Source organism: Heloderma suspectum, chromosome 1 (genome assembly GCF_057233095.1).
Source record: "Heloderma suspectum isolate Gila_16-S chromosome 1, 16-S_ref, whole genome shotgun sequence".
Classification (NCBI taxonomy): domain Eukaryota; kingdom Metazoa; phylum Chordata; class Lepidosauria; order Squamata; family Helodermatidae; genus Heloderma; species Heloderma suspectum.
This window is the reverse complement of record NC_139458.1, coordinates 426,682,543-426,709,596: the sequence shown is the minus strand read 5'-3', so window position 1 is coordinate 426,709,596 and position 27,054 is coordinate 426,682,543. Positions and strand designations below refer to the sequence as shown.

Sequence of the window (27,054 nt, the reverse complement as noted above, 5' to 3'; positions counted from 1 at the left end):
ACGTGTTTCTTTTTTTAACCCACCCCCAACCATGATAGGCTACATAAAGATTTACGTAGCCTATCATGTCTTTTTTTCTTTTTTTTTAAACCTAGCCATGATAGGCTATGTAAATCTTTACATAGCCTATCACGTTTTTTTCCCCCCCACAAGCCTGGAAATGGCGGTGCCCCAGGTAAGTCCCATCATTTTAAAAGGTTCTTTCTTTCTTTCTTTCTTTCTTTCTTTCTTTCTTTCTTTCTTTTTTTCTTTCCAACAGTGTTGCTTTAAACAAAGAGTGCATCACTCAGGCACACCTAGGGCAGCCTTGTTTTGGGAAGCCCCGAGGAGGAGGAAGTGTTTTGGCTGAAAGTAAATGGAGGATTTCAATTAAAAAAGAACACCCACAAACAAGGCAGTGAGCACAATTCATTTAAAAAAAAAACTTACATATTTATTATCGGAATATACTACCTTGCATTTTTATTTACAAAAATTTCGCAACTCTGTGCGGATGACAAAAAAAAAGCCGCATGACTGCTGGCTCCGCAGGACCTCATGGTACCATTCTGCCATGGACTGAAGGGAATTCGATCCCATTTCAGTCCATGGTGGAATTCTCTGACATTCCTAGCTGATTTGCACATCCCTACTCATGATTGGGCTTCCCTCTGACTTTGCTTAGAAATGCTATTTTAGGTGCAATTTGATGGCAACTGTAATCATCTTCCTATATCTCAAGTGATGTCAAATTCATGGAGGAGAAGGCTATCAGTGGCTACTAGTCCTGATGGCTATATGCTACCTCCAGCATCAGAGGCATTGTGCCTATGTACCCCAGTTGCTGGGGAAAGTGGGCATGAGGATGTTTTTGGATTCATGTCCTGCTTGTGGATTCCCATGGGCCACTGTGTGAACAGAATGCTGGACTAGATGGACCCCAAGTCTGATCCAGTATGGCTCACCTTATGTTCTTAGGAAAGAAATGAAGTACAGGTCCAGAATTCTGGTATGGAGGTGTTTTTAGAAGCCCAGCCACCACAATTAGCTCCTTCTTGATTGGAAAGGCAGTCTGTCTCCTCAGTATAGAGTCTGGACAAGTAGCAATTTCTGGCTATACAAGAGAGTAACCCAAGCATACCCTAATTTATTTGTTTGTTTGTTTGTTTCTATACTGCCCAATAGCCAAAGCTCTCTGGGCAGTTCACCAAAATTAAAACCACAGGGGGAACATAAAACAATATAAAGTATCAAAGCTTAAAACCACAATATAACAATACAACCAGTATAAAACCTAGCAGCAATGCAGAGATTTAAAATACAGATTTAAAACACCAGAACTAAAAGATTAAGAAGCTAAAATGCTAAAATACTGGGAGAATAAAAAGGTCTTGACTTGGCACTGGAAGGAGAATAACGTAGGCACCTGGTGAACCTCTCTAGGGAGCTCGTTCCCCATTTTGTTATTCACACAGAATGAGATTACGTACGGTTAGAGGAGGCTGAACTATGCAACTTTTAGGGCCCAGTCTATCATACTTTTCTGTGCCTAGTTGGGAAAAGGCAGATAGCTGTTCAGTTGTAAAATCCTGACAGGTAGCAATTTCTGTCTACCCATTAAAGTGACACTGCTATAGCATTGTTTAAAGTAATCATTGAAAAGGACACCTGCATTTATACAGCTTATTAGGTAGGAAGTACTGGCATGTATAGTTTCTAGAACTCTTACTATCTTATGTTGCCGCATCTGAACTAGGGATGGAGGAGACGTTTGTTTGGTTCACATTTTGATGAGAACATACCAACTTTTGCCTCTTTGAACAAATAAGCGAATCAAAACTCAGTTATCTTTCAAAATTCACACTACTCTGTATTTTTCAGTGGAGTCCTCTAATAAAAAATGTTACAGAAATGCATGTATTACAAGAAAGTGCACACACAGAGCATTTACATGTAGAAATAACTTTCCAAATATTATGAAAACTGCTTGCAAAAATGTGTATATTAGGAGAATATGTAGAAAAATGCATACAAAACTAATCCTATAGCATGACAAGCTCATACAATCTGTTTTCTTTCTTAACTTTGTTTTCTTTGTTGATGTTGTTATTAGATTGTAAGTCTGTAGGCAAATTTGTGGCTATGGATAGACAGACCTGTCTATTCCCAGTCTGTGTCATTTTTGTTCATTCCTACATCTATTCTACCCCAATTTTCAGTATTGATCTGCAATTTTTAAAAAAAGAATCTGCACAAAACTTCATATTAAACACATATTTAAGTCCAGTTTTGAGCATTTTTTTCTTCACAAATGCACATTTCTGAACACATTTTATCCTAAAAAAAACCACAGCCCCTATACATCTAGGTACATTTTTCAAGCCATACACTGCACTGTAACATTCTGAGAAGCGTGAAATCCAAAGCATGACTGTGATCCAATCCAAAATATTACCTAGATGTTTTGGATAACAACTCCCAGCATTCCAGACCAATGGCCATGCTGGCTGGGGCTGATGGGAGTTGAAGTGCAAAATATCTGGGAGAGCACCAGGTTGGGAAAGGCTGGACTAGTTTACATACACTGAACCAAAATGGTACCATTAATATACAAAAGACATGGATATTGTACAGCCAGTTCTGTCTATCTGTCTCGTTTGCTTGGGGAGGAAAAATGAAGAAGACTATTGCTGGGAATCTAAGAAGCCCATGCGAGTGTGCAAGATGTTTTGGAACACACTCAGGTTAGAGGGACATTATTTTGCAGCTGTCTGCACCAAATCAAATGGCACTCTGGAAGATCCCTGACTTTTAGGCATTGCTTTTCAAGATGCACGAGGGCCTGTCATCTGAAGAGGTACCTGAAAAACCTTGGTGCATGCCCAGAGCATTAATCTGAAATGGCCCTTTGGATCCCTGCCCAGGATTTCACTACCCTACCTCTTGTTAGCAATTATTTATATCCACTCTTTTTCACTGAGGCCAAACAAGGACGGTTGGATGCCAAGTGCCTGTTTAGTTTGAATTGCTTCTTTTGAACATAGCTGCCATGAATCTGAAGACAAAGGCTATTTGCTCCACGCTCTGTATGACTGCTATGAAACCACAGGATGCATTAAAAAACATAGTTAGGCTTCATCAGTACTTTATTACCTGAAGTATCTGAATATGCTCTTGGGGTGAAAAACTGTCATCCTAATTCATATGGAGGAGAACTTTGCTCAGTGAAGTGTGGATGCATTGACTATTATGATGATAACCATGCCAAGAACTGAGTTGGCAGCAGCCCTGAAGAGGCTAAAATGCTCTGCGGGTTCCTAGAGTCCAATACATTACTGACATAGGTTGAACTCTGATAATAAAAGAACAGAGGGATCACTTGTGCTGAGTATTCTCTCATTTAAAGTTTTGGGCAGAAATTAGCTATCATGGGAAAGGTAGTTGAAATTATTCCTGGAAATTGTGAGAATAGTCACTTTTGAATGACCCTGTTGAGTGCCATTGTTTGTTTCTCCTGAATGCTGGTGCTTGTCATGGACCAAGAGCACGAACCCTCTTCCTTGCAGGATCCTAACCTCTCTTCCTCAGGAGAAGAGGTTCCTTTGAGGGAGAGGACTTGGTAACATAAAGGAATCTTTAGGCTTCCTCATCCCCAGGGCCCAGTTCTCTAGGAAAACCACAGAGAACTATCCCCACCCCACCCACCCACAGACATCCAGAGGAAGTTGTATTGCCATTCTTCAACTCTGAGGACCACAGCCATGAAGACACCAGCATGGCATAGCCGCCTTGTGTCATCATAGCCTCAGGCTGCTAAAACAGACCAGGCCGCTATAACAGAAAAGGGCTTAGTCAGTATGGAGGTGTGGCTCACCAGCCTTCAGGAAGCCAAGCCCCGTACTTAAGTCACAATCTGCTGCTTCTTGGAACAACATACAGATAAACCTGTCTGGCTTCCAGCTCCAGCATCACCCAGAGCTCTCTGTAGTTTTGTCCTCTTCCCATTTCTGCCTTCATGGGAAATGTGACTTGCCCCAAGCCCTGTAAAGACCCTGTCCATAGTGGGACCTGTAAGACTGTCCTCACCAGTGCCCAACGAAACTCAGCCTTCACTAGAACAGAGGCAGAACAGAACAGTGCCTCAGCATCACTTTTTTCACATAATATAAGGGAAGTCCATCTGGGGGTTGAAGTTCACCAAGTTTTCAGCAGCTTGGCCCCCTGGACTCCAGCACCCTAACCCACGAGCTGGCCCAACTCATTCTCTATCTGAGAAGTTTCTCATTTTTCTTTCTTTCTAAAATCTCCATTTGCCGCAATTTGTAATTTACCATTTACTGCTACCACAATTTGTGTAACTTGCAAAAAATTCAGCCTTTATTTGCGTAATTTGCAAAACTGTGGCTGTAAATTGCTTAATTTGCACAAAATTAAGTAATTAAGGCCGCAGTTTGTGCGAATTAAATTACAGCTGTAATTTGAACAAATGTTGCAAATTTTAGCCACAATTTGCATTAATGGAGATTTTAGGGGTGGGGGGAATGAGGAAGTTTCTGGATTCTGGGGAAAAGCCTGCAATTCAGGTCACAAATGCAAGCCAAACCAGGGGCTCCGGGGGAAATCCGTTGAATCCCCAAAGGGTCAGAATTTCCCATGACAGCCATCCCTATGTCATATACATATTTTTGCAAGCAATTTTCCTGATAAAATAAATTTTTGAATGTTATTTCCCCTAGTGTATGCATTTTTGCCTGCATTTTTGATTGGAGAACTCCAGTGCAAAATTTGGAGAAGTGAGAAGTGAGACCACATAGTGGTCTGAAAGTGCAAAATTAGGTATTATTGCATTACTAATTTCTCCTCCATTCCTAATTAGGATTTATTTTTCCTTCCTACATAACTCTGATGAGTATCCAGCCAATAAGGGATCATGTAATGAACATGAAGTAGCTACAATGCTATGTGTGCCATAAAGTTTGGCAATGTGATGATATGAGGCCAAATTAAGTTGAGTCAGAATGGTGGTGATGCTTCCTGAAGTGTAGGGATGGCGGAGAATTTCTCCCTGAACAAGTTTCGGGGAGAAGTCCTCTGAACCCCCCCCGCCCCCCGCACCCCCCCCCCCGGGACGGGACTTACCTTCACCGAATGTACCTCCCGGTGGCTGGTCCGGCCGGCGGTTTGGCGGGTGTTCGAGCGGGGCGGGAGCGGCAGCCGGTCTTTCGACCGGCTGCCGCCCCCGCCATTGCAATGAAAGAAAAAAAAAAAAGCCCCCTGATAGGCTACGTGACGATTCACGTAGCCTATCACGGCTAGATCTGCAAAGTCAGCCGTGATAGGCTACGTCAATCGTCACGTAGCCTATCACGGGTGACTTTAAAAAAAAAAGCGCATACGGATAATGGCAGCCCCCATAGGGAGCCGCCATTCCCATTCCTTATTTGGTCGCTGTAGTCTACGTAAATATTTACGTAAGGGCTGTTTGCGTTGCCCTTATTTTCGCTGTAGTCTACGTAAACATTTACATAGACTACAGCGACTAAATAAGGAACGCGAATGGTGGCTCCCTATGGGGGCCGCCATTAGCGTACGCGCTTTTTTTTTTTTTTAAGTCACCCGTGATAGGCTACGTGACGATTGACGTAGCCTATCACGGCTGTCTTTGCAGATCTAGCCGTGATAGGCTACGTGAATCATCACGTAGCCTATCAGGGGGCGTTTTTGTTTTTTTTTTTAACTTTCGCGTTCGCGGCCGGGCGAGGTGGGAAGCCTCCTCCCCGGCCTGAATTTCGGCCGGGGCGAGGCGGGAAGCCTCCCCCCCGGCCTGAATTTCAGCCGGGGTGAGGCGGGAAGCCTCCCCCCCTGGCCTGAACTTCGCGGGGGGAACAGCAAAGCGCCTCCCCCCCACCGCGAACGTCCTTCGACGACAGGTAAGGGACTTTCGTCCACGCCTACTGAAGTGGCAATCTCTCTTGAAGACATTGTTGAAATTTCTGCAAGTACATCAGCAAAAGGGGGTCACTTTTGTGATGCTGCTGAAAATCCTCAAAGCCCTCCCCCACCCTAAATACTCTTGGCTCAGACCTAAGGTTTATAATTTATGGAATATAATAAGCACGATCCCCATTATAACTTCCCCATTTGGAGAGGGAATTAGTTTAGCAGTATGCCCTACCCCATCCAGTGCCTGAACTCCTTGCTATTGCACTTGGCTATTGCACATGGTGATGACATACTGCTGATCATTTTTCTCCATTTAAAGTAGTGAAAGAAGTGCTATTTCACGGGGTTCCAGGTTATTCCTCATCATCTTTTCTTGTTCACATGCTGATTAATTTTCTATTTGACATTATGCCAAGATATTGCTCCTCCTCCTCCACCTCCTCCTCCTCGTCCTCTCCTTTTCAAAGCATTGACCAGCTTCTTATTTTGCAAGATACCAGACTATTGCTTGACAAACAGGGCTGCTGTGGTTCCTTCTCTATTCTGCTCAATAGGCTTTATTTTACAACCTCTCGTGTAGCAAGTTTCCTTCCATGATAAACATGCACACGCACACGCACACGCACATGCACACACACACACACCGATCTGCACTAACTCTTTGAAAACATATTGCCTAATTCAGGACATGCATTTGCAACTGCAATTATGCAAGTTCCATTCCTGCAAATGAACAGCTCAAATATCTATGGCATTCCAAATGATCACCTCGTCATGTGCGGACTTCCTTTCAGTAGAACGCTTTTGCTTTCCAGAAATGAAAAAAAAAAAAAGTCACGTAAGCTGAGTCATCCTTCCATAAGTAAATGTTAGCTTTTACTTCTGATCGCTGTGTCGTCTTTAAAATCTAACTCTTGGAAACTACCAAACTCAGCTGACACCACATAGCACCCTCTGAGAAAGAAGAAAAGAAACATTCTCTCCGAGAAGACTTGACTCACATTCCTTTATCCACACAGTAAGAAGCCTTATTGGGTTTGGCATTCCAAACATCCAAGTTGGTATTCAGCATTTAAAGGCTGTTGACTTGGATGACACAACAAGGCCTTCATCTTGACATGCATGGATTACTCCAGATAGCCATGGGATAAAAGAGTCGCTTTGGGTTCATGCATCATTGTCTGGCTATAATTAATGGATTCATGCATATTCAAAGCATGCGGCAGGTGAATGTCAGAATGACAAGAGGCCCATCTCCTGCGGCACCAGCAAGGCTCACCACAAAACTGTGGATGACAATACTCCGCAAGTTAATTCAAGCTATTGGAAATCTGACAAAATGGCCATCTACACATCAGGATGCTCTTTCCAACCATTGCTTGATAGCATCTTACTAAATTCTCTTTGGCAATATGCTTAGAAGATCTAGTCTGGGGTGGGGTGGGGAGGGATGGTGCAGATCTGATGAAAGTCTCAGTATGTGTATGACTTATGTATGTATGTATGTATTTATTTATTATTTCATTTATATCCTGTATATTTTTTCTCCAAGGAACTTGAGGAGATGTACATAAGCCTCCTCCTACTCTTCCATTTTATCCTCAGAACAACAAACCTGTGAGGTAGGTTGGGCTGAGAGTCTGTGACTGGCCCAAAGTCACCCAGTGAGGTTCCATGGCCAAGTGGGGACTAGAACCCGGATCTCTCAACTCCCAGTCCAGCACTCTAGCCACTACACAACGCTGACTATTTGACTATCATACATATTTTTCAGAAGTATATACAAGTTTCAGTAGGTTGGATACAATTTTAACAACAGAAGCTTTTTTACGAAGGCTTAAAAAAATAGAAATTGGACAAATTAAAGTAATAGACCATGCCCCAATTAAAATGTATGTAGAGATGGACCAAGAAATTAGAAGGGGTTATATATGGAGATCGAATTTCATATTATTAACTAAGGAATATATTAAAGCTAGAATAAAAAGGAATATAGAAAGATATTCTGAAGAAAATAAAACAGGGGAAACAGCAGAAACAATTAGATGGGAAGTGGGCAAGGCAACAATAAGAGGGGTATGTATAAAAGAGCTAAGTTTTATAAAGAAAAGGGTTAAGAGAAGAAGGAGACACTGGATCAAGAAATTAGCAGATTAATGGAGCAGTACAAGTATACTCCCCTTCATGGATCACTGCCTTGTTGTTGGTTGAAGGGGCTTGCATAACTCAGTGAAGCCATAAGCTATGCCGTGCAGGGCCACCCTGTCAGTCATGGCGGAGAGTTCTGACAAAATGTGGTCCACTGGAGAAGGAAATGGCAACCCATTCCAGTATTCTTGCCAAGAAAACGTATCACAAGGCTAAAAGAGATGACGTCGGAAGATGAGCCCCTCAGGTCGGAAGGTGTCCAATATACTACTGGGGAAGAGCAGAGGGAATTTCCAAGTAGCGCCAGAAAGAGTGAAGCGGCTGGGCCAAAGCCGAAAGGACACTCAGCTGTGGATGTGTCTGGTGGTGAAAAGAAAGTCCGATGCTGTAAAGAACAATATTGTTTAGGAACCTGGAATGTAAGATCAATGAATCAAGGCAAGCTGGAGGTGGTCAAACATGAGATGGCAAGATTGAACATCGACATCTTGGGAATCAGCGAACTAAAATGGACAAGCATGGGTGAATTTAATTCACCCATCACCCATAAAATTTAAATGAATGTTAACTCATTTAAATCTCCGCTCTGAGGAGATTCTGCAGAGCCACTGGCCGGGGCCACCCGCAGCCGGACATCCGGCCGCTGGGCAGCCTGCAGGCAACCCCCCCCAGCGTACGCAAATGGTGGCGGCTACGGTGGCCACCATTTGCGTTACCTTTTTTTCGCTGTTTTAGCCTACATAAATATTTACGTTAGCTATTATGGTGAAAAAAAGGGGAACGCAAATAGCGTAGTGGGCACCATTTGTGTTCCTTTTTTTCCTGCCGTTCTAGCCTACATAAATATTCACGTAAGCTATTACGGTGAAAAAAAAGGAACGCAAATAGTGCCTACTACACTATTTGCATTCCCCATTTTTTCGTCATAATAGCTGACGTAAATATTTACGTAAAAAAGGGAAGGCAAATGGCGGCCACCGTAGTCGCCACCATTTGCGTCTGCTGTTGTTTTTTTTTAGCTTGCCGTGATAGGCTATGTAAATACTTACATAGCCTATCATGGCCTCCACAGGGACACAAATGGCGTCCCTGCATTAGCCGTGATAGGCTATGTAATTATTATTAATATAATTATTTATGTAGCCTATCACAGCTATGATGAGGAAGCGAATGGCAGCTGCAGCGCGGCCGCCATTCACAAGTCAGCGCGGATGGCAGCAGGTAAATGCTCCCTTTCACGTGCCTTTCGTGGGGTAGGGGGGCGGGGGCTTCGTTCCGCCATGGATTTTGGGGGGCCGAATGCACTGGCATTCGGCCTCACCTAGATCCATGGCGGAATTTCCTGACATCCCTAGCATCCTCTGTCTTGTTCTGCTGGCCGCAAGCCCCTGAAATCCTGTTTTTTTTTCCACCTCAGAAGTTACGTAAATAAATCCGCACCATCAGTCAAAAATCCTCCCAACAGCCACCCATCCCGTTCCGCCATCCCGTGAAACACTATTCTTCATAAATATTTATGTAGTTTCCGTTGGCCAGAATTGACCCTATATAACTTCCGCCCCACTCGCCAGTGTTTGCTGTGATTGCTTACATATTTTCTCCCTAGGGGGGAATCCCCCCTTAACTTCCTCCACACTCGCCATTATTGTGATTGCCTTGGCTGGAACTTTCCTGCTATTTTCCTAATTGTTTACGTATTTTTTTTCATTGGCGCCTGGAATGTTTCCTGCCCTCTGTGCACTCCCCCGCTGTCTTATTTTCTTGGACAGGGACAGGGACTGTGATTTTATTAATTTCTGTGTATTTGTGCTTGATGTTCCTCGCATTTACTGGTCTTGTTAACCTCAGAAAACCATCTCCCAAATAAAAAAAAAATGGGGCTGCAGCTCCGCTTCTGCAAAATCTGTCGTCAACTTCCTGCTAACTTCCTGAATGTCATCTGCATCTGCATTTGCATCTGCATGGTGATTTGTGGGTGGAGTTCTGTTGTATGGTGGTGGTGGTGTGTTAGTGGTGGTACTTAGTGGATTTCCTTGTGTTCGTGCATTGTGGTGTTTTTGTCTGGTCTGTGTGTGTGTGTAGTTGTGCATTGTGGTGTTTTTGTCTGGCTTGGTCTTTGTGTGTGTGTAGTTAAGTGGTGGTTGTGCGTGGCTGTCTGGTGTGTGTGTGTGTTCGTGTGTAGTAGTGTGGCTGCACTAAAATGGCTGCATCAGTGCTTGGCAGGAGGTGGGACCATGAGGAGACCAAGGCCCTCCTCATTAACATTAGGAACAGCGAGGCGGTGGCAGCGCTGTTTGGCAGCTGCTCCTGCTGCAATGAAGTTTATTGGGCCGGATAAATAGGGGTGGACGAAAGTCACTTACCTTTTATCGCAGCTTGTTCGCGGTGGGGGGGAGCGCTTCGCTGCTCCCCCCGCAAAGTTCAGGCCGGGGGGGAGGCTTCCCGCCTCGCCCGGCCGAAATTCAGGCCGGGGAGGAGGCTTCCCGCCTCGCCCGGCCGAAATTCAGGCCGGGGAGGAGGCGCCTCGCTTCGCCCGGCCGCAAACGCGGAAGTAAAAAAAAAAACACCCCCTGATAGCGTTGCCCTTATTTTCGCCGTAGTCTCCGTAAACATTTACGTAGACTACAGCGACCAAATAAGGAATGGGAATGGCGGCTCCCTATGGGGGCCGCCATTATCCATACACACTTTTTTTTTTTTTTTTAAGTCACCCGTGATAGGCTACGTGACGATTCACGTAGCCTATCATGGCTGACTTTGCAAATCTAGCCGTGATAGGCTACGTGAATCGTCACGTAGCCTATCAGGGGACGTTTTTTTTTTTTCTTTGATTGCAATGGCGGGGGCGGCAGCCGGTCGAAAGACCGGCTGCCGCTGCCGCCCCGCTCGAACACCCGACGAACCGCCAGCCGGACCCGCCGCCGGGAGGGACATTCAGGGAAGGTAAGTCCTGTCCCGGGGGGTGTGCGGGGGCGGGGGGTGCGGAGGAGTCATCCCCGAAACTTGTTCGGGGGGCCGAACACGTTGGTTCTCGGCCCCCCGAAGTTTCGGGGAGAAATTCTCTGCCATCCCTACGGATAAAGAGGAGGATGGAGCGAGCAGGCCACCATCAGACAACAGGACAATTACGGTCCAAATGCAAGGTGTTGAAGCAGTTCTTCATCAGGGAGGGGATAGCTGCTGCTGAGAGGAGGGCACCGCTGTCGAACCCCCCCCCGCCTACTACTGGCACATCCACAGAGTGTGGGTCAAGGCAGGCCAGCACCCATTTTCGCAGAGGCATATGCCTGGTAAGTTAGATTTATCCCATCCCATCATCAAGCTTAACTAATGATGAAAACAATGATGTGTACCGAAAATGAAGCTATCTCTTTGTGGTCTCATGTGGAAACAAACAAATCCTGACATTTAGCCTGCAATCCTATTGCTGTTGAACATGGACAGAAAAAGGTCCCATCATCTTCTGGCCACTTTGGCTGGTTGAAGAAGGGATGCTGGGAACTGCATTGCTTTTTCCTGTACAATCACATGCATAGGATTATGCGGGCCTGGCTACATCTCATATTACACATGGACACACTGTCCATTTCCAGGGAAATGCTGCTGCTGGTCTCTGCACAGTGCACACAGGGGGACTGGCACCAGCCCAGCAGCAACAGGACCAGCCTCTCGATGTGTGCACGTCATCCTTCTTCATGTAGCGATTGCTGAACTTTTGCACCCCACCCACCCCACCTTTCTACTAAGACATTGCCACTCAAGTCAACTCATGAGCAAGTGTTGATCTGAGAGCTTGGAGATCTGGGTATAGTCCACTCAGCCACGGAACCTCACTGGGTGACTTTGGCCCAGTCAGAAAGCCCCAGCCTAACTAGGGATGGCGGAGAATTTCCCCCCGAAACTTCGGGGGGCTGAGCGCCAACGTGTTTGGCCCCCCGAACATGTTTTGGGGAGAAATCCTCCGCACCCCCCCTGCACCCCGCACTCCCCCCGGGACGGGACTTACCTTCCCTGAATGTCCCTCCCGGCGGCGTGTCCGGCTGGTGGTTCGTCGGGTGTTCGAGCAGGGCGGGAGCGGCAGCCGGTCTTTCGACCGGCTGCTGCCACCGCCATTGCAATGAAAGAAAAAAAAAAAAAGTCCCCTGACGCTATTTGCGTTGCCCTTATTTTCGCCGTAGTCTACGTAAACATTTACGTAGACTACAGCAACTAAATAAGGAACGCGAATGGCGGCTCCCTATGGGGGCCGCCATTCGCGTACGCGCTTTTTTTTTTTTTGGTAATGTCACCCGTGATAGGCTACGTGACGATTGACGTAGCCTATCACGGCTGACTTTGCAGATCTAGCCGTGATAGGCTACGTGAATCGTCATGTAGCCTATCAGGGGGCGTTTTTTTTTTTTTTTTTTTTTACTTTTGCGTTCACAGCCGGGCGAGGCAGCAAGCCTCCTCCCCAGCCTGAATTTCGGCCGGGCGAGGCAGGAAGCCTCCCCCTCGGCCTGAATTTCGGCCGGGCGAGGCGGGAAGCCTCCCCCCCCGTCCTGAACTTCGCGGGGGGAGCAGCGAAGCGCTCCCCCCCACCGCGAACAAGCTGCGAGAAAAGGTAAGTGACTTTTGTCCACCCCTAAGCCTAACTCAGTGTTGTTGTTGTGAGCGTTAAAAGGGGAGGAAGAGGATCATGTGAGTCGCCTTGGGTTCCTTGAGCTAGGAAAAAAGGTGGCATTTATGCAATGCATCAACAGAATAAATAAATACCATGGCATTGCAAATGTAGAAATGGGGTGACTAGAAGTGCAATCCTGTGCATGTTTACAGAAGTCCAACAGTCCCCAGGTAAGCCTCCGCCATCTGGAACATCTGCCCCAGGTAAGTCTCATCCCGGGGGGGGATCTGTGAGGGGGTGGGGGGTCAAGCTGTTCCACCATGGATTTCGGGGGGCTGAATGCACTGGCATTCAGCCTCACCGAGATCTGTACCGGAATTCTCTGACATCCCTAGTACTGGATAGGGATGGCAGAGAATTTCTCCATGAATCTCCGGGAGGCCGAATGCCAACGCATTGGACCCCCCAAAATTGGGGGTGAAATTCTCCTCCACCCCCCTGCCACCCCCCCCCCGGGATGGGACTTACCTCCTTCGAATGTCCCTCTCAGTGGCGGGTCCCAACGGCGTTTTGGCGGTGTTTCGGCGGGGGCGGGGGTGGCGGCCGGTCTTCCGACCTGCTGCTGCCACTGCCATTACAAAATAAAGTAAAAAAAACACAAAACCACGTGATAGGCTACGTAACGATTTACATAGCCTATCACGGCTAGATTTTCAAAGTCAGCCATGATAGGCTACCTAAATCTTTACGTAGCCTTTCACGGGTGACTTTGAAAAAAAAAAGCGCGTACGCAAATGGCGGCGCCCATTTGCATTCCTTGTTTGGGCAGGGGTAGTGTACGTAAAGATTTATGTAGGCTACGGCGAAAATAAGGGCAACGCTTTTTGCGTTGCCCTTATTTTCACCGTAGTCTACGTAAATCTTTACGTAGACTACCCCTGCCCAAACAAGGAACGCAAATGGCGGTGCCCATGGGCGCCACCATTTGCGTACGTGCTTTTTCTTTTTTTTTTCAAAGTCACCCGTGATAGGCTATGTAAAGATTTACGTAGCCTATCATGGCTGACTTTGAAAATCTAGCCATGATAGGCTACGTAAATCGTTACGTAGCCTATCACGTTTTCTTTTTTACTTTTTTTTTTATTTCGCGGCCGGGGAGACGGGGCGCTCCCCCCCGGCCTGAATTTCGGCGGTGAGGGGCGGGGCGCCTCCCCCCCCACCAAGAACTTCGGGGGGAGAACTGAAGTGCCTCTCCCCCCACCGCGAAGCAAGCTGTGTAAGGGACTTTCATCCATCCTTAGTACTGTATAATCTGCATCGCTAATTATCACCTCATCATTAGACCTAGTGGTGGGAGGACAGAATCAGTGGTTCTTATGGTAGTAGGGATGGTGATAGACAGATCAATGAATGACTGTGGTTTTGTTCACTCACTGCATATATAAATGCATTCATTCTGTTACTGTGACATCCCACAGCTGCGCATCGTGCCTTGCTGGTGGAGGAGGCACTGAGGGCCGCAGAGAGGGAGAGGAGAGAGGAGGAGGAAGAGGAAGAGGAGGAAGAGGAGGAGGAAGAGGAAGAGGAGGAGGAGGAGATCCAAGAGCCCCAACTGCAGCTAGAGCCAGCAGCAAGAGAAGCAGCATCTGTGGAGAAAGGCCACCCTTCTTCCACAGGTGAAGCCCCTCCTCTTGTGCTCCTGAGGTGTCTCTTGAGAGATGTCCAGAGGCTCAGCAGGACCTGTAAGTAGTACTACAGAATGGCACCTGAGCTAACAACTCTGCCTGCAAGATGCATATTACATTGTGCTTTATTCTTCTCTTTCTACACACAGATGATGACCTTCAAAGAACGGTGGAGGCCATAGAGCGGGAATTGCATCCTCCTCCGAACTGAGGCCTGCAGCCAGCCAGTGCCCAGCCCAATGTTACAATTGTTTCTGTGTTTTGTTTTGATCTGTTCTGTTTGTATATAAAGTTCTTTCTAAAAAAAGTTAACAATTCTTTGGTTCAAGTCCACGGATATAATTTTTAAAATCTAGATCATTTTACACAATGATCTCTGTATTTGCTTACTGTTAACCACAACAAGAATGCTTTCCCAGCCAAACAAGCCCAGCTGCTGTAAGCTTCCCTCATAGGGAGATGGTCAGTCAGCATCCCTGATGTTATGAAGTATGTAGGGATGGACGAAAGTCCCTTACCTGGTCCCGCAGTTTGCTTTGCGGTGGGGTGGTGGTGCTCCATTCCTCCCCCCGAAATTCTTGGTGGGGGGAGGTGCCCCATACCTCCCTGCCGAAATTCTGGCCAGGGGGGAGGTGCCCCGTCCCTCCGGCCACGAATCCAGCTGTCCTGCCGGGTTTCAAATGGCGGCGGCTGTAGCCGCCGCCGTTTGCGTCCCTGCAGTCAGCCGTGATAGGCTACATAAATCCTTATGTAGCCTATCACGGCTGACTTTGGGGGAAAAAAAAAAGCGCGTACGCAAATGGTGGCACCTATGGGCGCTGCCATTTGAGTTCCTTATTTGGGCACATGTAGTCTACGTAGACATTTACGTAGACTACAGCGAAAATAAGGGCAACGCTATTTGCATTGCCCTTATTTTCACCGTAGTCTACGTAAATGTTTACGTAGACTACACGTGCCCAAATAAGGAATGCAAATGGCGGCACCCATGGGCACCGCTATTTGCGTACGCGCTTCCCCCCCCCCAAAGTCAGCCGTGATAGGCTACGTAAGGATTTACGTAGCCTATCACGGTGTTTTTTGAAAATCTAGCCGTGATAGGCCACGTAAATCTTTACGTAGCCTATCACATTTGATTGTGTTTTTGGTTTTTTTTACTTGGAAATGGCGGTGGTGACGGCCGTTCGGAAGACCGGCCGCCACCGCTGCTGCTGCCGAACCGCTGCCAGGAGCCGCCAGCGCCAGGGACATTCGCCAAAGGTAAGTCCCATTCCGTGGGGGGGTGGACCGTTTCTCCATCAATTTTGGGGGGCCGAATGCGTTGGCATTCGGCCTCCCGGAGATTCGTGGAGAAATTCTCTGACATCCCTAGAAGTATGCTTTATTTTACGTGGAGGTGCATATCACATCTATGTAAACTAAAAACATACCAGAGGGATCTTTTCACATAGAACTCTCGGTGCTTAGGAAAACCCAAAAGCTGAAGGAGTCAAGAGAGAGACCACAACAAGGTCTTTGAAAGCAATTCCTTGATTTATGAAATAAGAATTTAAAATGAATTAAAAGCACACATCAAGAGAATTAGAACTATACATACATTTGGGGAATCAGAATCATACTAACATTCAGAGCAGTAAAGATACACATATACAGTCAATGGTGAAGTACACTGGGATGCATAGAAAATTGTGTGTGTATGTAGTGGGGATATACGCTGTTGCATAGTCCGCCACACACAGTCGGGCAGCACAACTGGACTCTGCATGTGAGGTATTATAAAGCTCTGCCACATATCGCCAGTGCTTTGGGCTCTGCCCAGGCCAGACAGGGACTGCTTGTTTGGACAAAGTTCTGAGGGACACCTCAGTGTGACCACACTCAAAAATTATATCATTCTGCCTCATTGTCCCTCAGAACTCTGGCTCACATTAGCAGCAGTATCATCTTCCCAGGGGTCTTCCTCGTCACTTGATGACTGCTCCACTCTGCTGACAGCTGGGGGGGGGAGGTGCTCCTTGGGAATCCATCCCCTGTTGGAGCGTATGAAGGCAAGGGTGGAGACATGTTCTGGTGTGAGTCTGCTTCGGTGGGTGGTGACAATGTTGCCAGTGGTGGAGAAAAGCCTTTCAGAGGCCACACTCGAGGGAGGGCAAGATAGATGCCAAATGGCGACTTTGGTCAGATTTGGCCAAATGCCACGTTTTGTCTCCCAGTAAAGGAGAGGATCACTCTCTGGGCTGCTCTGTGTTCCCGAGAAACTCTCTCTGGAATAAGCTCCCAGTTCCTGGATAGCCACTTCATAAGCTGATCCTTTCCTGGCTGCTTTGGCACATTCCCCCTGCCTGCTCCCACTTACACCGAGCTCCACTGCCATTGAGGAGTACAAGTTGAACTTGAGACAAGATGCCCCAATGTCTGACTCTGTATGTTGTGTTGGTGGTGCAGCTGCTGTGGCGTCATCATCGCCCCTCCTGCTGGTGATGGTGCTACTGCTGCAGATATTATTTTCAGGGGAGGTAGTAGTACTACTAGCCTCACTCTTCCCCAGCTCCTTCTCATCCACAACATCTCTCTCGCTGCACTCCATGACTTTCTCTGTCAAATAGGTTTTTACACTTTGGAAGTCAGGGTTCTGGTTTGGCAGCACCGCCCTTGTTGTGCTACGCTGGAACTGTGGTTCAAGGAATGTGGCAGCAACGTATTTCATGTCCCCCCTCATTGAAGTGATGTGTTAGTTGGTACCCAGCTCCTGCAGAAGGAATTCCGCAAGCCTAACTGCAGGATTGGGTACCTGACTGCTTACAGCACTGGTGCGCTCACAAAACTCAGCATGGTGTTTTTTCAGAACCCCTTCTATAATCTTCAGCACAGGTAGAACTTGGCCCAGTGTAGCATAGTCTGCACTCAGTAGCATTGTGCATTCATTGAATATGTTTAAAATGTCCACCAGGTCTTGCATCCAGAGCCACTGATGTGGTGTGACTAGGGATGGACGAAAGTCCCTTACCTGGTCCCGCAGCTTGCTTTGCGGTGGGGGGGAGGCGCTCTGTCCCTCAGGCCAAAATTCTGGCTGGGGGGGAGGCGCCCCGTCCCTCCGGCCACGAATCTCTTCTGCCAGGATGCAAATGGCGGCGGCCGTAGCCACCGCCATTTGCATCCCTGCAGTCAGCCATGATAGGCTATGTAAATCCTTATGTAGCCTATCACGGCTGACTTTGGGGGGGGGAAGCGTGTATGAAAATGGTGGCACCCATGGGCGCTGCCATTTGTGTTCCTTATTTCGGCACATGTAGTCTACATAAACTTTTACGTACACTATGGCAAAAATAAGGGCAACGCAAATAGCAAATAGAAAATAGCGTTGCCCTTATTTTCGCCGTAGTCTACATAAATGTTTACGTAGACTACACATGCCCAAATAAGGAACGCAAATAGTGGCACCCATGGGTGCTGCCATTTGCGTACACGCTTCCCCCCCCCAAAGTCAGCCGTGATTGGCTACGTAAGGATTTACGTAGCCTATCATGGTGTTTTATGAAAATCTAGCTGTGATAGGCTACGTAAATCTTTACGTAGCATATCACGTTTGTTGTTGTTGTTGTTACTGGGAAATGGCGGTGGCGGCTGCCGGTTGGAAGACCGGCCGCCGCCGCCACCGAACCGCCATCGGGAGCTGCCAGCGCCAGGGACATTCGCCAAAGGTGAGTCCCATTCTGGGGGGGGGGCGGAGGGGTGTTGGAGAATTTCTCCACCAATTTCGGGGGGCCAAATGCATTGGCATTCAGCCTCCCGGAAATTCGTGGAGAAATTCTCCGACATCCCTAGGTGTGACAAAAAAATTGGAGTGGTGTTGTTTCTCAGTAATGTAGTCGTTTATAGCTGCTCTCTGCTCACAGAGGCTCTGTAGCATATGCAACATTCTGTTCCAGCGTGTGCACACATCCATAATGAATTTGTGTTTTGGAAGGCCACGGCTACGTTGGATAGTGCCGATTGCCTCCATTGATAAGCAGGACTGCCTGAAGTGGGTGCAAATGGATCAGGCCACCTTAAGTAGCTTGCCTATTTTAGGAGATGCGTTGCTCAATCTGGAATGCACCACAAGGTTCAAAGAGTGAGCAACGCACTGAACATGGTTTAGCCGTGCAATGCGGGCTGCTTTTATGAAGTTGGAGACATTGTATGTTGCGACACAGCCCACTGTTAGATGTAAGGGGGCCAACTAGGGATGGGGGAGAATTTCTCCTCGAAACTTTGGGGGGCTGAGCGCCAACGCATTCGGTCCTCTGAAGGTTGTTCAGGGAGAAATTCTCCACCCCCCCACCCCCCGCCCCACCCCGGGATGGGACTTACCTTTCACGAATGTCACTCCCGGCGGCGGGTCCCAGCGGCGGTTCGTCGGGTCTTCATCAGGGGCGGGGGAGGCAGCCGGTCTTTCGACCGGCTGCCGCCGCCACCATTACAAGAAAAGTAAAAAAAACAACAACGCCCCTCTGATAGGCTACGTAATGATTAACGTAGCCTATCACGGCTACATTTGCAAAGTCAGCTGTGATAGGCTACGTTAATCGTCACATAGCCTATCACGGGTGACTTAAAAAAAAAAAAAAGCGCGTACAGCTAATGGCGGCCCCCATAGGGAGCCACCTTTCGCATTCCTTATTTGGTCCCTGTAGTCTACATAAAGATTTACGTAGACTACGGCGAAAATAAGGACAACGCAAATAGCGTTGCCCTTATTTTCGCCGTAGTCTACGTAAATCTTTACATAGACTACAGCGGCCAAATAAGGAACGCGAATGGCGGCACCCTATGGGGGCCGCCATTTGTGTACGTGCTTTTTTTTTTTTCAAAGTCACCCGTGATAGGCTACGTGACGATTAACGTAGCCTATCACAGCTGACTTTGCAGATCTAGCCGTGTTAGGCTACATTAATCATTACGTAGCCTATCATGGGGCTTTTTTTTTTTTTTTTACTTTTCTTTTGAAGTTCGCAGCCGGGGAGACGGGACGCTTCTCCCTGGCCTGAATTTCGGCCGGGCGAGGAGGGAAGCCTCCCCCCCAGCCTGAATTTCGGCCGGGCGAGGTGGGAAGACTCCCCGCCCAGCCTGAACTTCGGGGGGAGAAGCGAAGTGCCTCCCCCCCACCGCGAAGCAAGCTGCGAGACCAGGTAAGGGACTTTCGTACATCCCTAGGGCCAACCAGGACTGAACACCACCACTGATGGTACTGGTGATGTTTTCTGCTGTGTGTGTCCCTGATAGGGATGTCAGCGAATTTTGCCACGAATCTCAGGGAGGCCGAATGCCAGCGCATTCGGCCCCCTGAAATTGGTGGTGAAACGGTCTGCCCCCCCACCCCCCCGGGATGGGACTTACCTTGGGCGACTCTCCCTGGTGGCAGCGGCGGCAGCGGTTTGGCAGCAGCGGTGGTGGTGGCCAGTCTTCCGACCGGCTGCCGCTGCCATTTCCAAGTTGTTGTTCTTTTAAAAAGTGATAGGCTACGTAAAGATTTACGTAGCCTATGACGGCTAGATTTTTTAAAAATACCATGATAGGCTACGTAAATGTTTACATAGCCTATCATTGCTGAGTTAAAAAAAAAACAAAAACCGAGCGTACACAAATGGCGGCGCCCATGGGCGCCGCCATTTGTGTTCCTTATTTTGGCACATCTAGTCTATGTAAACATTTACGTAGACTACGGCGAAAATAAAGGGAACGCTATGCTATTTGCGTTCCCCTTATTTTCGCCGTAGTCTGCGTAAATATTTACGTAGACTAGATGTGCCAAAATAAGGAACGCAAATGGCGGTGCCCATGGGCGCCGCCATTTGCGTACGTGCATTTTTTGTTTTTGTTTTAACATGATAGGCTATGTAAACATTTACGTAGCCTATCACGGCTGACTGCAGGGATACAAGCGGCGGCGGCTATGGCCGCCGCCATTTGCAGACCCAGCTGACCAGGATTCGCGGTGGGAGGGATGGGGCGCCTCCTCCCCGGCCAGAATTTCAGGGGGGAGGGACGGGACGCCTCCCCCCCAGCCAGAATTTCGGGGGGAGGGACGGAGCGCCTCCCCCCCACCGCGAATCAAAGTTCATTCAAGGTAAGTGACTTTCGTACATCCCTAGTTAGGGATGGCAGAGAATTCACCATGGATCTCAGTGAGGCCGAATTCCAGTGCATTCGGCCCCCTGAAATCTGTGGCAGAACGGCCTGCCACCTAGGGATGTACGAAAATCACGTACCTTTCAGGGATTATGCTGATGGTGGGGGGGAGGCATTCCGTCCCTCCCCCCGGAATCCTCGCTGGGGGGGGAGGCGCTCTGTTCCTTCCCCCCCCGTAATCCTGGCCGGCCGGCTGTGCTCCGCAGCGATTCTGCGGAGCCGCCAGCCGGCTCAGCCAGCAGCCAGACATCCGGCCACTGGCTAGCAGGGACGCAAATGGCGGCATCCGTAGCCACCGCCGTTTGCATCCCTGCAGTCAGCCGTGATAGGCTACGTAAATGTTTACGTAGCCTATCACGGCTGACTTAAAAAAAAAAAAACCACGTACGCAATGGCGGTGGCCATGGCTTCCACCATTTGCATTCCTTATTTTGGCATGTCTTAGTCTACATAAACATTTACGTAGACTAAGACGGCGAAAATAAGGGGAATGCAAATAGCGTAATGGATGCTATTTGTGTTCCCCCTTATTTTCGCTGTCTTAGTCTACGTAAATATTTACGTAGACTAAGATGGCCAAAAATAAGGAACGCAAATGGTGGTGGCCATAGCCGCCGCCATTTGCGTACATGCGTGTTTTGTTTTTTTTAAAGCCAGTCGTGATAGGCTACATAAGTCTTTATGTAGCCTATCATGGCTGACTACAGGGACGCAAACGGCGGCGGCTATGGCCGCTGCCATTTGCGTCCCTGCTAGCCAGTGGCTGGATGTCCGGCTGCTGGTGGAGCCGGCCGGTGGCTCTGCAGAATCGTCGCGGAGCGGAACCGGACGGCCAGGATTCCGGGGGGGAGGGATGGAGCACCTTCCCCCCCGGCGAGGATTCCGGGGGGAGGGACAGAGCGCCTCCCCCCCCAGCGGAACCCGGCGGAGCCAGGTAAGGGGAGTTTCGTACAACCCTCCTTGCCGTTGCTATCTTTGGGAACAAGAAGCACATGATGCACCTCTATGTGTCGCCTCATGGCAGACGTGCCCACTCGTCCACAGCCCCTTTCTTTTCCTAGCTGCACACGACTTCTACGAATATCACAAAACACGACATAGCGGTCTTTCTCTGCATATTTGAAGAAGCGCCACTCATAGGAGCTCACCCTGCCACCACCATTTCTTCTTTGGGGAATGGGGGTATCAGTTTCAGATGAGGTGGCATCGGGAGCTGCACATTTCCATTTATCTGTGGATGGTGTTGTTGTTGGCATTGTTAATGGCAATGACCAGCGCTTGGCAGGGGATGTTTGTTCCTGAGGTTTGGGATTGCTCCCAAAGAACCCAGCAGGCTGGAACACAGAGTCAGACCCAGTCTCAGCAGGGACATTGATATAGAAGGGCTCCTCATCATCTTTGCTGTCCGGATCACTGATGACGCTAAGTCCTCCGGCCTTTTTTGCCAAATCATGTGAGCTGCTGCCCACGAGGTGATTATCAGCAGGCAGCTGTGGACCTGGTTCATCTGTCCCACTTCCGCTCTCTGACGCAGGGAGGATGGTTGTGGCCGTCTCTGTAAAGATTCAAAATAGATAGAAGCGGAGTTTCATGAGAAATGCATCTTTTACACATGAGTAATAGCCAAGAGAATAAAACTGTGTACTTGTAGAAATCTATGAAACATAGCTTGGAATTGCGATCAATCAACACGACACAAGGTGCAGATGTAAGCTACTACTGCACTAGCTAGCACTGAGAAAACAACACAGGTCACAAGGTGCAAAAAAAATGTACTGTACAGACTTCAAAACTCCATGAGAGTTATCTAAACATGTCCTCACTGGTAAAAGTCTGAAAAACATGGGGGAGGAGATATCTGGCTCCCTTGCAAGGTCCACTCCTTTGCATCAGCTCTATTATACCACTGTGTGGGACTCAGCACCTACAGGGCTGGCCCAAAGCATTTTGCTTCCTGAGGCAAAGGATAAAATGGCACCCCTCCATCCTACATAGAGTGATAGCTGAATCTTACTTGAACAGCGACAATGGGAGAGCTTCTTCCACCACACCAGAGGACAACAAGCTGGCTGAGGAGGTACAAGGCAGTCTGAGGAGCACCTACAGTTCTGTGCCCCAACACCTCACTGTTGCCTAATGACAGGGCTGGTCCGGAGCACATACTTGGCAAATCCCACTGCCTTTTTCCGGAGTGTATTTGTGGTCCCCCGGGAGCAGTGCCTGATTAGTCAGGCCCTGTTTTAAAAACCATCCTCAGAAATGTAATTGCTTAATCAATTCACATTGCAGCTCTAGTTAAAAGAGATCAAGGCCAAATTTGACAGCAAACTATGATGAATGGCTTTGGAAACAAAGCAAGAACAAAACACTGCAGTGTTTTCCCACCGAAAAGGTGTATCGTTTGAGAAATTATTGCAGTTCTTTTAAAGAGTTGGGGTTTTCTTTAGTACTGGAGTACCATATAACATTTAAATAATATGAAATATGTTCACAGCATTGAATATGAATGAATGTAAAACAGTTGTGTATGTTTTGTGGTGTTGAAGAAGAAGATCCGGTGGGGTAGTTTTCCCCAAATGGTTCCCTCCAAAGGTTTTGGACTTCAGCTCCCATCAGCCCCAGCCAGCATGACCAATGGTCAAAAATGCTGGTCGTTGTAGCCCAAAACATCTGGAAGGCTGCAGGTTGCAGAAGGCTAATGTAGGGACTATTCAAATATTCAAAGATTATTTGTATCTAGATATTTACAAGCACCTGTGATGACAGAGTCTTACCAGATTCATCCTTTGGAATGATGTAGACATCTTGACTTTCATTCTGCCACTGTAGAGTCTCCTTGGGAACATTTTCATCTGCTTTGGAGACACTGCCCTTCCACTCACCATCCATGAACTTTCTTCCTCTTCCTCTGGAGTTGTGGCTGGCTGTGCCTGTGCCACTTTCTGTGGTGGTAATTGGTGGTGTGTGCTGCTTACGGTTGCGGGGTGGACTGGGGCTGGGGCTGCTGTCGCTGCTGGTCACACCTTGGTCTTCCTCTTCCATCTCATTCTTAAAATACCGTTGAAATGCAACGTCAGTGGTGTATGTTCTCACTGGGCGCCGACACCTCTTTTGAGTGCTGGATTGACTACGGGTTCCTCCTTTCTCCATGTTCATGTCTCTGGGCAGAAGGAGACATAAGTGCATGTGGCAAAGCTGAAATCATGTGAACAGCCTACAATTGCAGATATAGTGCAGTGTAAAAGTAGTTCCCCACCAATCCAGCCATCCAATGCTAACTAAATAGGGGCATATTGTACAGCAGATTAGGCTGAAAAGCCCAGGATGGAGGATGTAGTCCATCCATGCGGCCTGAAAAACACAAGCCTACAGTACACACAGGATGCTGGGGGATGGAGTCCTTCTCAGCAGGCTTAAACACAGGCTGCTGGCCTGGCCTGGCCTGGCTGCCCAGGCAGGCCCTCCCCAGAATCACTCAGAAACACTAAGTACATAGGGGCACATGACTCTTGGAGTTGAAAAGCACATTGATTAATCCTGGAAAGCCCAGGACGATGGAGGATGGAGTCCTTCTCAGCAAGCCTAAACACAGGCTGCTGGAGGATGCCTTCCCAGTTCCCCCCACCCCGCCCCACCCCAAAATCACTAAGCATAGGTGCACATTCAGGTAAAGTAAACATATCAGAGAACATAACTTCACTGTAATAAAGGTTGAACTGCAGTGCCGTAGAATGGGGACACACAGAAACACACTCCTTGCAGCTGCTGGACATGAACACTCTGTCTGCAGCAGCGGCGCCTCTGGTCTCTAGTCTGGACTGGAGCAACTGAGGCTGCTGGACACTCACACACCGCCATGCTATGTGTAAAGGCGGGAAAAATGGTTGGTGAGTTCCCTCCCCTCCATCACGTTATCTTCCTGGGGGGGTGGCCTGGAGGGATCTCGCTCACCTGACCTCACCTGACCTCACCTTCACAGACAATTAAAAAAAAGATGAGGCTGCTACGTGCATTTCGTGACTCAGGCAGGCTACGTGCACTTCGTGACCCCGTCCCTCCCAGCGAAAGAAAGCCACGTCATTGCAGGAAACTGTGTATTTATTAAATACTTTCATAAAATCCCTTTCACTGTCTATTTCTTTTGTTTCAATTTGCAGAGTTTCTTTCATAAATACTTCCATAAAATTTTTGGCGGAGAAAAAAAAAAGGGTCTGCGTGAGCTCCGGTCCGAGTAGACCGGGGTGCCCCATTCCAGGGAGGGTTCCGTGGACTGGATGTGTCAGAATTCAATCTCATTTAACTTTCGGGCAGATTTCTCTGACATCCCTACATGATATATGTCAAGCAAAGGTATTATGAGTTTACAGGGAAAAGCTCAAAATTGCTGGCGACCAGAGGACTAAGAACAGAATTTTAGCTTTGAATACAAAAAAAAGAATTAAAGTATATGAACAAAAGGAAATGGGAAAATTATTAGGAAGTTAATATAAAGATCTTTATGAAAGGAAACAGATAGAAATAAAGCAGATTCAGGAATATCAAGACAAAACAAAAATATCCCTACTAAAAGAAGAACAGACAAAGTCTTAGTATGTGATGTAAAAACTCCCTTGGTTAAAAATAAGAGCAACACAGTGTTTTGGCATCATGACTAGTGCTTTGGGTTTCTTTGTGTCTCCTGTTTCTAACTCTGATACTGTCCAAATATTGCTACTGTTTGAAGTTATCTGTCAGGGTGGAAACTGAGGCGATAGAACCCCAGAGCAGTTCTGATTCTGAGGAGGAACAGCAATCCATGGGAGCAGAGCCAGCTCATCCCTCACAGGCACAGCAGCTAGCAGAGATTCCTCCTGCTGACATTTCTGAGATAGGTAGTGACCCTGGCAGTGAGAGAGTGTGGGAGGGGGGCTTGCTAGATGCTCGATGCAGATGCAGGGAGCGACGAGTGATGGAGGGCACGGAAAGGAGGCATAGCACCCATTTGGCATGCAAGCAACGGCCACGTCCCGTGGACCCAAGGGAAAGAGGGAGGATCTCTCCCTAGCCCATAAGTTCAGGGTCTTCAAGTGATTCCCCTTCAAATGGGGACCAACTGCCTACCCGGAGCATAGGCTACTCTGCTGTTCATTGCTTAGTCGCTGGTGATTAGCATCTGAAAGAGTCATTAAGTTGTAAAAGGATTAAAGCCTTGAAAAGAATCCTTTCATCTGTGTCTTGAGTTGGCTATTGGAGTGTACTGAAAGAGGCCGCTAGGGTGCTCCTGACACTATCCAGGTACACATGGCCATGTGCATTAATACAGCTATCATGGATTCTGAGGATGACCTTGTTTCTTGGTTGTTTGCTCTAGACAACCCCTGAAAAAGCGCTCTCTGTCAAGATGCCTCAGTGTTGGGTCAGTCCTCTAGGAGCATCACTTGATTTATCTCCATTTGATTTGCTTTCAAAGGATAGGGGCAGTTCACAGACACCAACAGACATCCTTAAAATACAAATGAGTGGATGTGGCACATTGAATATGGTATCAGCCATGGCCTAAGGTGACCTGGATTGATTGGGTAACCTTGGTTGAGCCTTATTGACCTCACATAGGGTTGGTGTGATGATAAATGGGATCACTTCCATGTATACTGTCCTGAGGAAGTTGGAGAAAGTTTATTCATACAAATGGCATAAATAAATACATGCCATTGCTCAGGATCCAGTCAAAATTAAGCACATTTAAGTCCCATTACATTTCAGTGGGAGAGTTAGCTTATTGTGAAATCAATGAGATGTAAAAGTGCTTAATATGGTTGAATTGTGTCGATAGGTATTAAAGTTTTTTTTTAAAAAAAAACACATTGAAAACAATTGGGGAGGGGAGGAAGAATGCAAACTGAAAGTCAATATCATGAAAGGGGCATGATAGCTGGTGTTGCAAACTACATAAAGAATAAATAATAAAAGCATTTGTGAGGATGGGGGAAGCAGAATTTAGGCTGAATATTGCAGGTCCATATTGCAGAAGTTATATGAAATTTCTGGTGGCCATCTCAATGTCTGTCATTCATTCGATGAATCTGCTTCATAATTATAGCTTACCACTTTGCATTTTTTGCTGTACCTCTTCTTAGAAAGCAGCACAAGAGTACCACTGAGCCTGATACAGAGCTAAGACCTGGTGGTTTGGGGGACAAGACATGATTCAAAATGGGAATCGGGTCTCTCAAGCTCCAAACATCCTCTCTCAAGCAGTCAAAGTTGGAGCAGCTGTGACATGGACCAGGACACTGAACTCTCATCCCCTGAGGATCCCAGGCACTTGTCCTCTGAAGAAGACACTCCAGAGTTAACAGAAGACAAGAGACTCCAGAGTAAACAGAGGATGCTAGCATGCCACAGCCACTCCCACCTCACAGCTTGAGTTTGCTAAAACAAGCCAGGCCCCTTTAAGAGACAAAGCCTCAGTCAGTGTGGAGGCAGGGCTAACCAGTCTAGATGGTGTCAAACTCCTACTTAAAGCTAAGTCTTAATCTGCTTCTT

At 47.6% G+C, this 27,054-nt stretch overlaps 1 protein-coding gene across 1 annotated transcript in view; it reads right to left on the bottom strand.

Moving 5' to 3' along the window:
• The window catches only part of LOC146360284 (uncharacterized), a 51,320-nt gene that overhangs the window by 10,424 nt on the left and 13,842 nt on the right, over positions 1 to 27,054 (bottom strand). Inside the window, exons 3-4 of the mRNA XM_084823143.1 lie at positions 23,304 to 23,689; positions 21,531 to 22,084 (exon numbers count right to left, since the gene is read on the bottom strand). Coding sequence (XP_084679269.1) covers positions 21,531 to 22,084; positions 23,304 to 23,689 — 940 coding nt within the window. The remainder of the gene's footprint in view (positions 1 to 21,530; positions 22,085 to 23,303; positions 23,690 to 27,054) is intronic.